General features: G+C 41.2%; 1 protein-coding gene across 1 annotated transcript in view; it reads left to right on the top strand.

Moving 5' to 3' along the window:
• Positions 1-246: 246 nt before the first annotated feature.
• Positions 247-12,784, top strand: part of LOC121453416 (dihydropyrimidinase-related protein 3) — a 113,005-nt gene continuing 100,467 nt past the window's right edge. Inside the window, exon 1 of the mRNA XM_041660168.1 lies at positions 247-704. Within this exon, the coding sequence (XP_041516102.1) occupies positions 327-704 (378 nt within the window). The 5' untranslated portion in view covers positions 247-326. The remainder of the gene's footprint in view (positions 705-12,784) is intronic.

Raw genomic sequence — 12,784 nt, forward strand, 5'->3', positions numbered from 1 at the left:
GTCCGTGTTCGTGCTATGCGCGCGACAAGTTGGATCTGGACCTGGGACTGGAGCTGAGACCACATTAGGGCGGCGGAGTGGGGGTGGGGTGGCCGAGGAGGTGCGACTGGAGCGGGCGGGCGGTCCCGGGGGCTATCGGAACCGGGGCTTCGGCTAGCTAGCTTGGCTGGTTGGGGACAGGCAGGAACCAGAGCAGCACTGCCGCCTCTGGCGCGAAGGCTCAGGCGCCTCCTCCCGCCCCACCACTGTGGCTCTGTGCACGCTGCCGGCCGCTGCTCTCTACAGCCTCTGAAGAAGAAAGCCCGTGAGCCGCTTTCTCTTGAACCATGGCTTCGGGTCGAAGGGGCTGGGACAGCTCCCACGAAGATGATCTGCCTGTGTACTTGGCTCGGCCGGGCACCACAGATCAGGTCCCACGGCAAAAGTACGGAGGCATGTTCTGCAACGTGGAGGGCGCCTTCGAGAGCAAGACATTGGATTTCGATGCTTTGAGCGTGGGACAGCGCGGCGCCAAGACTCCCCGGAGCAGCCAGGGCAGCGGCCGCGGCGCGGGGAGCCGGCCAGGGGTGGAGGGAGACGCGCGCAGGGGTCAGGGTCGGGAGGAGAGCAGGGAACCCGCGCCCGAGTCGCCCAAGTCTGCTGGGGTGGAGATCCGGAGTGCCACCGGCAAGGAGGTCCTACAAAACCTCGGTCCCAAGGACAACGTAAGTAATCGGGGCTCTTTCCTCCTCTGGCCTTCGCCCCCTTCCCCAGCCTCGGCCGCCATGGCCCGGGCACAACTTTCTTGCTCACACTTTACAAGGAGATGGGCGACTAGGCTCAGAAAAAAAAAAAAAAAAAAAAGCCATCTGCCCGGGCCTCAGGATTCTCACGTGTCTGCAATTGTCTCATCTTCCTGTGTGCACTGTAAGGGTCTCAGGCCTGGGTCATCACCCGGGGATGCACCCCTGACCGGTTAGTTCTAGGTGGGTGTGTCAACCCTGCCAGTCTGGGAGGACTTAGGGATTCCCAGCCTCTCTCTCTCCCTCCGATGAACTGACAGCACAATTGTCTTGGTCCCCCTCGGCTCTAGATTAAAACTCAACTCAGGTCACCGGGGCAGAGGTCAGATTGATGCTAAGAAAATGGGGTCATCTCTACAGAGTGTGGATTAAAGCAGAGAATGAAGAGTCTTCTCTCTGACTTTTGAAACTTTTGGGTGTGGGGCCACTAAACAGCCGAATCTTCGTGTCTCACTTCTGCGGTAGCATGGCGTTTCACATCTGTGTTTATGAAGAGTGTGTTTGTGTACATAGCTTGGCACACGCCTGGGTCTCATGGGAGGCAGCTGTCTCTGTAAAAATATCACACATTTGAAAATAGATGGGGGTTTTAAGAGCGCATAGTAAACCAGCACGAGCTGCCGGCCCCCTGCCGCTCTTACATGTGTCAAAGCTAATTTCTTCTCTGTGTGTTCTAGAGAAAAATCTCAGGCCATGCTGAAGTGTCTGAGGTTACTGGGACGACTTGTGTATCGATTTCATAGAAAGTCAGAGGCAGGATTCAGAAAATTCAGGGCCGGTGGAGGTCTGGAGAAATTGAAGTTCAAACCATAGGGTCTGAGTTGGGGAACAGTAGGAATCAGAATTGTGCCCTCTGCCCAGTCTAGGTAATGGCTGTGCAACCCACCCCCTCCCGTGTATTATTCCTCACTAATGCCATCAGGAATAATATCCTGCAATGGAAATGTCTGCTTCCCAGTGATTACCGTTAAGACTCATCCTGCTCTGAGCTGTTTTTCCATCAAAATGCAATGAGCTGGTGAAAGGCCAGCTTATCTCTCACCGCTTCAATTTTTGGTAGTTTTTTTTTTTAAAAAAAAAAAACAAACTTTTAAGTACTGTTACCATCCAGGGAAAGCAGGACCCGAGGCTAGCACTGGGTGGAGAGGCCTTTTGTAAGGCATGCCCTGGAATTACTCATCTCCTTTATGGTTTTCACATCCTCTTCCAGTGTGCGACTCCTGTAGGCCAGCCCACCAGCCCTTTTAGGGAAGGCGTCTGGTATCTTGGAATGATTTTGGCAGATTTCACAACTGAATAGCCCATTATAGAAAGGTAATTGCTTCTCTACACGTCTAACTCCATCACTCTTCAAATGGTCCTTTCCTGGCATGAAGGGGGGCAGGAGGGTATGGAAAAGGTCAGAAGCAATTGCTGTGAGTCAGTACCGTCCCCCTTGCTGGAACAGCCCTGATGTCAGCCGGATAATATGCTTGGTGTGCAAGACTGTAGCAGGGCAGCTAGAGAGAGGGAAAATGCTCTTCCTTGAAACCAACGTTCTTCCGTGAAACCCAGCATTTCTCTCGGGTTTGCTCCCTCTCGCGAGCTCTGTACTTTGGGCTCCTAATTGAAAAATATGACTCAGACAGCAGCAGGGTTTCAAGAGCTACATGGGTTTTTGAGTTCAGGCTTGCTGTCTGCTTCATGCAGGCCATGTCATTATCTCTAATTTCCTTTAATCACACTGTTTTAAAAAAAACACAGAGGTTATCTAGCTCTGTAGTTGAGGGTTATTCCCTTGAGGCTAGGGACTGTGTGTTTGGGTTTATCTCCGAGCCTGGGATGCCTAGCATATTGGAGGTGTTTGATATTAAAACTCCTTATTTAAAACATCTGTTTCATCAGGCTGATGCGAGATGGCATCTGCACTGGCCTAAATACTGCTGTCGTCACGGGGGAGCCCACAGTCTCATGAAGCAACTTCTCAGATTAGAAAGTTACCCAATTTGCCTGCCTATATAGTTTTTGCAGGTTGCTCTTGGTTCTCATCTTAGAAAAATAAGCATTTCCTTATGTAGAGACATTTTCAAAGATTTTAAATATGTGTTTTTGACTCTCATGTTTGTCTGAAAAAAGGAAGTGTGATGGCATAGTACGAAGACCTAAACCACAATGGCTCAATAAAACAATTACAGCCATTTTTCTTTCTTCTTTTTTTTTTTTTTTTTTTTTTTTTTTTTTTTGCTTTTTCAAGACAGGGTTTCTCTGTGGCTTTGGAGCCTACCCTGGAACTAGCTCTTGTAGACCAGGCTGGTCTCGAACTCACAGAGATCCGCCTGCCTCTGCCTCCCGAGTGCTGGGATTAAAGGCGTGCGCCACCATCGCCCCGCCATTTTTCTTTCTTTGTACCTGCCAGTTGTCTACAAATGCCACAAGGGAAGTTCTGTTCATACCTGTCCTTCAGAGATCACCTCCACGCATCAGCAGTGGAAGGAGTCTATGGCTACTTGCACACAGACCTGGAATCTTTCTTGCAGAAGTAATAAGTGTTATGGAAGCTCAGCTTTAATTGGCTAAAGCACATATGCTGCTTTAGAGGAACTAGGGAACTACATGCTGACCATAATCCTGTAAGACTAGAAATAATTTATCAATAGCTCTATCTGTCCAAGAACTAGGGATGGACTACGGGGGATGGAGGTTGGGGAGCTGGCTTCATCCCCTCACCAATAATCTATCTTAAGCTTGTAACTAAGTCTTCTTCTGCTCTTGGATTCCCATCCACAAAATGAAAACACTGACTACTTTGTTTATAATAAGAGCTTAGCATATATTCAACTTCATTTCTCTTTATATGCTTGAGGGCAGTCTCTCTGTGCACAAACACACGAGTGCACACACATACAAATGTCTCTGTCTCTCTGTCTGTTTCTGCCTCTCCCTCTACCTTTCTTTGGGGTTTACTCTGTAGCCCAGGGTAGCTAGGGAAGCACTTTGTAGTCAAGGTCCTTAAACTTGTGATGACCTTCCTGCCTCTGCCTACTGAATGCTTGGACATGAGAAGTCTGCTTTATTGTTTTTGTTATCCATGGCTTCCTTACCTCCCTCCTCTAAGCACATTCCACCGTTGTGATTTCTTTCCCAGGCTGTGCTGTGTTGTATAAGTTTTCTTCTGATAAGTCAGTGCCTTGGCTTGTGCGCTGAACCCTGAGCTCCAGATGGGATGCAGCCATGGCAAAGTGCATTAGGCTGCTTCATTTTCTGGATTTACATGCAGCATATGCTCGCATTGTTGAGATTACATTTAGTGATTAAGTATCTGTGTCTTATTGTCTTTATATTAAGCTCCTTGCTACTCAAGCTTCCAGAAACTCTCTCAAGCTTCTGTCACACTGGGATGGCCCATTCTATTATGGTTCAGATAATTTTTTTTAAAAAAAAGCAAGCTATAGACTTTTAGTCTCTTCCTTGCAGATTCAGCACTGTCTTAGCTCCTTCCTCTAGTTGATCATTGCTTTTGAAGCCATAGTCTACGACTCAGCACTACCAGTTTTATGCCATCTGCAGCCTTGATAGCAAGAAACTATTGCAGGTATAAGGAAGTTGAAACAGACACCAAATAATCCCAAATCTCATAGACGGTAAGTAGACAGCAGCAGAATCTAAAATCGCTTTTTCGTGATCAGCGCTTGCTGTAGATAGCGAGTGGCATTATTATTCTCATTTCAGTAGCCTGAATATTGTGACAGCTCTAGGAATGCTACAATAATACCAAGCAAAGGCAGATCTTTCACCAACACCACTAGAAAACTGCTATCCTGCTGCTTACTCAGTACTTAGAGAATCTTTGGGAGGAGTCGCTCAACCCATGAGAACAGCTGATGCAAAATCCTCGTTTGTCCAAGTTGATCTAAATCCACTGTGAGATTATTGAGAAGAGTACTGGTTAAAAAAAAAATTAAGATACATCTTGTCTCTGACATACTAATCACCACACCCCTCTTAAGAGAATGAGTGTTTCCAGTAAATTCTGAATAAGTTAATTAACAAACATGTTTGGCGGAATAAAGGTGTAAAAAGCTTGCGGCATTATACAGTGAATGCCCCATTTTTGGTGTCAGCCACCACTGAGCTAATTTTATGATTCTAGACCTATATGTAAATGGTTATCTGAACAATGTGCTCAAACTTTTCTCATGATAGAAACTCATGCAGCTGAAATTTTCCAAGGCTGGCTCATACTTATAAGATGACACTAAGTGCATAGGAAAGCACTTTTAAGTAAAAATTGTGTATTCTTAAGATACTTTTCTGCCCAAGTGTAATTTTCAAAGCAACAAGAAAATTACCAAGAGGAGAAGAATTATGAAACAGAGTCTGCAAGAACAAATGATACCTCAAAGGCTTTGCCATCCAGGAAAATAAAGCCATGACACTTTGATTACATGGGTTTGTTCCTGACTCAATTCCAAGGGCCTTGGCTCATTGCTAGTTCCCTGTTTCCCATGTGAGGTTCAGTATAAGATGTTTCCCCTATGAAGTCAGCTAAGGCTCTGGGGGTAGAAGAGAGAATTTGAACAAAATAAAATATGTGGACCCTTACTTTTTTTTCAGCCTGACTTTTAAGTGTTCAAATTTGGTTGGTGTTCCCTTCCTTGCCCTGTGAAAAGAATGGCCACTGGAAATAGAAGTCCAGATTTACAAAGGTCCCTGTCTGTCAGCACCCAAGCCCAAGAGTACCCATGAATCAGAGGAGAGTACTCTAACACAAGAAAGGACGTGTGTTTCCTAGGGAACAGAGATCTTACTTTCCCAGCTCAGGGGATAGCCTTGAGTTGAGTGTTTCTGCACCAGAAACTGAACTGTTTGAAAACTCTCAGCACTCCTGGGAAGTTTGGCAGTGCGTTTTGAGGAACATACAAAACATGTCTTCTAAGTAATGCCGAATTGGCAGGGTTCCCTCCTGCTAATGGTCTCTGGAAACTGGCTTGTGCTGACTGTTCTTATAATGTATAATATGTCTGCAGTGATGTCTGTTAGGGTTTCTGTCAGCAACTCTTGGAGCTGATACTGGTCATGATTTATTTCTGCTGGGCAGCATTCTGTAGAGGTGTCCCCGTGAGATGCAGAGAAAGTTTCCTGGAAGTAGAAAACTGACTGGGAGGAGTACAAGCTGAACCTCCACTTCTGCTTGGGTAAATTAGAACTTTCTAAATTAAACTTCAAGGAAAATAATGTTGAAATATATCTCTATTCTTTACGTGACCTCGTGGCATTTTGCAAGACAGTTCAACTTCATCAGGAGAATAATAAAAAGAGGTGTGGAGAGCAAACCAAACCAGAAAAGTTATTCACAGTCTCAATGTTCAGCCCTAACCAATTTACTAGCTGGAATTTTGCCAACACATTTCCCTTCTCTCTGAGCTTGGAGATTATTGGTTCCCTTCCTAAAATGAGGTGGTGGTCCAGATGGTGGCTATGGTAATGGTGCATAAAGTTTTCTGATTTGGAAGGTATTATCTAACTATTTTTTAGCATGTTTGATATTCTATATATTTGTGTGCACAAATATATATATATGTATATATATATATATATACAAATACATGTATATATGCATTATATACAAAATATTGTGTTTATAGAGTATGAGAACTCTAAAATGCAAGCAACAATGGCAACTACAAAATAAGAGTGTCACAGGCAGGATAGATGCCCCAGTAGGTAAAGTGTCTGCTGTGCACGTATGAGGACCTGAGTTTGGACTGCAGTACTCACATGACATCCAGGTGCGGTGGCATGTGTCTGTAACTGCAACACTAGGACACAAACAAACGCGCTCTAAGGGATACCTCGCTAGTCATCTATCCAAATCAGAAATCAACTGCCAGCCTCCACCTTTGCAACACCACACACACACACACACACACACACACACCAGGGGGAAAGGAGAGGAAGAAAAAACATATCACAAAAGATGCCAATACAACTCTTGTTCTTTTTTCTCTTTACCCTAGTGGTTTTTGTCCAATCAGTGGGCTAGTGTTTGGAAGCTTGTGTTCTCTAAATTGAAGATACAGACAGAAGAGCTATGTTCCAGCATTGTTGGTGACAAGCTCAGTGTTGCGCAGATCTTTAGTGATGGATGCTTCCTCCTGAATAGTTTCTAGGAGAAATGTTCAAAACGGTGGAGCAGAAACATGTATAAAAAGGCCAAGTGAAAATAGATTTTGGTTTGCGGTGTTCATCATTCTCAGTGTGTGGGATTGGACTAAAGAGGTCCAGTTTAGTCAGGTGGTGGGAGTGTAAACCTGTAATCCCAGCACTCCGGAGGCAGAGGCAGGCGGATCTCTGTGAGTTCAAGTTCGTTCAGCCTGGTCTACAGAGAAAGTTCCAGGGCAGCCTAGGCTGCACAAAGAAACTCTTGTCTCAAAAAACAGACAGACCAAAAAAACAAACAAACAAACCAAAAAACATAAAAAAAGAGGTCTAGTTTGAAGATTCCTTAAATAAAATGAGACTTGCTAAATCACCTTTCCCATTTGTCTGTTACTAATTTATTCACAATTTTTTGAATTCTAACTATACAGGTACACATGGAAAAAACAAACAGATGCATTATACTATGTACTGATGCATGTCTGCAGTTTCTGTAATTCAGGAGGCCTAGGTAGGGGGGTTGCTTGAGGACTGTGGGACTCACTTAAGCATCACACTGAGAACTATCTCAAAAAAAAAAGGATGGAAGGGAAAAAGACAACTCAGGAAAACAATTAGAAAACATTTTTAAAAGTGCAAGCCTACATTTCTTCATAATCTTCCAAGAGAAACCCCATGAATACAATAGTGGCTTTTTTTTTTGACTCATCTTTGAATCACACACACATGTACACTTTCACATTAGGTGGGAAGATGCAGTATTTCTATGTTCAAGTTCCCTTTTCGTGTATATCAGTTTGAATGTGGTTACCCCCACTCCAGTTTGTACGTTAAAATCCACACCCATAATGTGATGGTTGTTAGAAAACAGAGTCTTTAGGATATTATGTTCTCAGAGAAGAGCTCTTGTGAACGTATGGGATTCAGTATCTTTATGAGAGAGATCCCAAAAACTGCTTTGGTTTTTCTACCAAGTGACACGGTCAGAAGGTTCGTTCTAAAAGTCAAAAAGCATGCCTTTCCCAGACAGGGAATCTGCCTTGATGTTCCACTTAAGTATAAGAAATTTAACTTAAGTATAAGTTCTGTTGTTTAAATGTCACATAGTTTGGAGTGTTTTATTAGAGATGGTGAAATGACAAAGCTACTCAAAAGCAAAGAAAATCAAAACAAATGGCAATAACAACAAAACCCTAGCAAATGCTTACAGCCTCTTCAGGTAGAAACACAGAAACTCAGTACCTTTCTGCCCCCACGAACACACCACAGTCTTTCATGGCACTACCGCACAGGAAAATGTCACATAGCCCACAATTGGCGAGGTTATCCTGATGCATCATTAGCACCTAAAACTCTATGATTCACAGTGTGATTTTCTCTAGGTTTTGTACATTCTATAGATTCAACAAATGTACAAACGTTTCTCTATCATTCTAGCCTCTTACAGAAAGGAATAGGGGTAGTTCCAAATTTTGAAAATTATACATAAAAATACTTTACATATGTTAATAAATTTTTTAGAACAGATATTTTAATTTGGGTAAATACCAAGGGACATAAATAATTAATCATTTGGCAAGTGTGTACTGGGGCCGGTGTCAATTTGCATGCTACCCAGTCAGAGTCTTGCTATTCAGAAAGTGCAACAGCTTTGGCAGTTGTCAGTCTTCTATATCTAGAAAGTGCAATGGCATCTTGTCATGTTAACTTGCAGCTCTCCAATGGCACCAGAATGACCTGAATCATCCTTTGATCTGCAGCCTTGCCGCTGTGGACCATTTGTGGGACTCGGTTCAGGTCTCTGGACCAAGTTTTAATTTCATTGTTTGTGTTCTTATTGTAGGGGTTTAAGAATTTTTTATGTTTTGAATAACAATTTGTCAGATATGTCTTTTGCAATTATCTTCTCCCATTGGCTTTTCTTCTTGCCTTGATATTATTGCTCTGAATGCCAGTGAATCTCAGCTTACCAAGTTAGCTCTTTCGTGGATTGGAAAATTGGTATTGTTTCTGAAGCACTGCCTCATTCCTAAGGTTGTCTGTATTGTCTCTTGTGTTATCTTAGAGTTTTGAAGTTTTCCATTTCTCATCTCTGTCTGTACTGTTTGAAACATATTTGCATAAATGAAGTAAAGATTGTATATGGTTTTTCACATGGGTGTTCAGTTGTTTTAGCACCATTTATTGAAAAGACACTTACTTTACTCCATTGCATTGTCTTTGACTCTTTGAAACAACCAATTGACTATGTGCCAATCTATTTCTAGGCTATTGATTGAGGTCCATTTATCAATATATTTGTTCTTTTGTCAATACCATACTGTCTTGATAGCTGTAGCTTTGTACTATGCTTTAAAGCTAGTTAGGGTTGGTTTCTTTACCTTTATTCTTATCCTAAACATGCATTGATTATTCTGGGTCTTTTCATTTCCATCTAAACTTTTTAGTGATTTTGGAATTAGTCACAAAATGATTTCCTGAAATTTAGGCATGTATTTAATATGAAGATAGTTGTAACATATTGATAATTTGACAACAATGAGTATATATACAAAGATGGACAATTTGTTCATTTATTCAGCTTTTACTTCATATCTTTCATCATCTTTCCTCATATACATATTATATTCATTTTGTTAAACTTACAGCATTTTATTTGGACAGTGCTATTGTAAATAACCATGTTTATTCAAGTCCAGCTGTTCTGTGCTATTACATAAGAAAGCAATTGACATTTGTACATAAATCTTGACTCCTATGTTCCTTCTATCTTCATTAGTTCCAGGAAGAATTTTTGAACAGCAATTTATTTTCATTTTCTACATAGATGATCATTTCGTTAATGGAAAATGGTGGATTATTTCTATGGGAATGAATTTTCTGAATAGTGCTGCCTGTAACTTGCTCCTACAAACCAGACTCTTTCCCAACCTGTTAGCCAAATCAATAGTGTGTTTTGAGTTCATTTATAACTATGTGCTCATTCTGCTTATATATAGTATAGTCAGCTATTTAGGATTAATTAACATTTAAGAAAAACATTGTAATCAGTCTTCCTTGGATGCAATGTAATTAACTCCTACAAGCTCAGCTAGGTTCATGCCTAGCTAATTTTTCCATGTTCCCCATTTCTTCCCCATGGCCTATTCCTGTCTCTGACTCAGAATGATGTAGGTGTGTGTAAGATGTGGTGATTCGACCTAAGCAGCAAGGCACTGAAAGCAATGTCCCCCAAATGCTGAAAACCACACGTGGAGGAGGTATGGACAGATAATATCTAGTTGTGTATACACTGTAATGAGTCTATACGGCTATATAACTTCCCCCTTTATGAAACTCCTGTAAAGATTGATTAAGATATATGTTGCTTACCTGTGAGTAAAAAGCACCAATGGTTGGTTTCTTTTCTTTACTGTGGTACCACCTCAATTTCTTTCCTCCCTATCTGTATTCTCTTATTTCCCTTTCCTTGTCTAATTACTCTGGCAAGGGCTTCCACTATACTATTTAGTAGCATTGAGAAGAGAGTATATTCTGCCTTGTCTTTGGTATTAGTAGAAATGTTTTATATTTCTTCCTATTGAGTATGATGTCAGCTGTAGGTTTTTGTGCACAAGTCTTTATCAAGATGAGGGTGCTCTTCCTCCTTTGTAATTTTCTGTTTTTTTCATGAATGGTACTAGATTTTGTAATTGCTTTTCTGGCATTTACTCATATAATTATGAATTTTTTCGTGTTTACCCTGTTGAAATTATGTATTACACTAAATGACTTTCAAATGTTGAATAGCTTTGCAAATTTGATGTAAATAATACTTGGCTGTGATATATAACTTTTATTTATATGTATTATTGTATTTGATTTTTTAATTTTCATTGGAGGTTTTTAAAATTATATTTACAAGAAATACTAGTGTATAGTTTTCTTTTTTGTATTCTGTGCCTCTGGCTTTAGTATTACAATAATGTTGGTCTTAAAGAATGAGTTAGAAAATGTATGTTTTTATTTTTGGCTCTAGAGAATTGATATAATTTATTTTCTAAATGTTTGGAAAATCCATTCTTCACCCATCTAGTCTTTTTGCTTTGACTTTAAGGTTATTATGTAGGTCTACCCTCTCAGATTTTTTTATTTCTTCTGGTGTGAGTTTGATAAAGTGAATGGGTCCCTTTCATCTACACTATCAAAGTTGTTGTTCATAATACTTGTTTATTAATCTTTTAGACATGAGTTTGCTAATGATGTCTGCTGCTTTCTTTACCCCACTATACTCCTAAGTATCACAGGTCAATGGAAGCCAACATGTGACATTGGCTTAACTAAGATGAGCATTGGAAGTGACATACCTAGCAGTGAGAACTGAGATCAAAAAAGGAAACCAGAGTTTGGTCAAATCTACATGGATGTAATAGTATCAAAGCAGAGAAAGAAAATATCAGAGTCTGTGAGATGCTGAGAAGAAGCTGGGAGCTAGAGCCAAGGAGAAGAGGCACGAGAAGGGAACACACACAGGTGTCATTCTGCACCCCAACTGCCCTGCCTAGTGATCCTTTTCATTGGCCTCTGTAGCTTTCTGGTATATTGATTGAAAGGCATTCACTAAGGAAAGATATTATTCAAAGAAGGGTTCCGGAGAAAGGGCTTAACCCAAGTCCACAAGACCCAGGGTCCTACACAGTGTTACTGTAAACGATCTCTATTGAATGCAAAGCCATTTGGTTTATTTCCAAGAAGCTAAAATATTCTAATGAAAAAAAATCCCATGGTTATGCATGGTTATAAGTGGACTAGGGAGGGATTCTTTTCCTCTGGGTAATATTCCCACTTCCTGGCACTTAGATCGCAATAAATAAAACAAGGGCAATTGAAAGTTGTGTGATAAATGGATATTGCTTGAGAAGAAAAACATAGTTGATGAATGACAATATATCATAAGTTTTTTAGGCATTTAGTTTTCTTCTATACACTACCCAAGGAGAAATTATGAAGTCAGTCTGAGGTATACCATAAAAACTTTTCAGTGAGACTTTAGGGGGAGGAGTGAGACTGGAGATTTTGAATTGGGTTTAAGGGGTTTTTCAAAGAATATCCAATATGCATTCTATCAACTAAGACTTTATAAATGAATGATACCTTTCATTTGTGCAGGAAAAAAGTTTGTGAACTTTCCCCCATAAAAACCAAATAAGTACTCAATCCTTTATTAACAATAATATATTTTTTCAATTATTCAATTGCATTTAGCAAAAATATTCATAGGAAAGAATACACACACACATAAACTGTATGTCAATGATGTTTTATTCACAAAGAGTGGCTTATAGATAGCTTGTCAATCTCACATATTTCTGACTATAATAAAAGAGTCACAGGTGTGTGTGTGCATGTGTGTCTGCCAGTCTTGTCTGCCTGTCTGTGTCTCTCTGTCTTTTGTCTCTCTGTCTGCCTGTGTGTCTCTGTGTGTGAATGGCTGTCTCTTTGTCTGTGTGTGTGTGTGTGTGTGTGTGCGCGCGCGCGCACGTGTGCATTGCAGTCAAGAGCAAAGCAAGCCCTAACAAAAAAAAATAAAGGAAAAGATTTAGTACTCTGAGATAAACATTGGAAGTGAACAAGGACATGTGAAAAGCAGGTTTGTTGAAAAACAAAGCCAGGAGAATGGGGGAGGCTGACGAGGACTATCTATAAATCACAGAGGGAAAGCAACAAATAAAGGAAGTCTGCGTGATTAGGAAGGAGGGCTGCAAACAAATCCTTTACTGGGATGCTAGGAAAGGGGGAGCTAGGGATGCTATAAATATCAGCGGCTGCATGGCGAAGAGGTGCATGGAAGGAAGCCCTCATGGAGTTAGTTAGTTCATGATATC

This window comes from Microtus oregoni, unplaced genomic scaffold, assembly GCF_018167655.1.
Source record: "Microtus oregoni isolate MIOR12 unplaced genomic scaffold, Mior012 000011F_ref0000422, whole genome shotgun sequence".
NCBI classification, from domain to species: Eukaryota; Metazoa; Chordata; class Mammalia; order Rodentia; family Cricetidae; genus Microtus; species Microtus oregoni.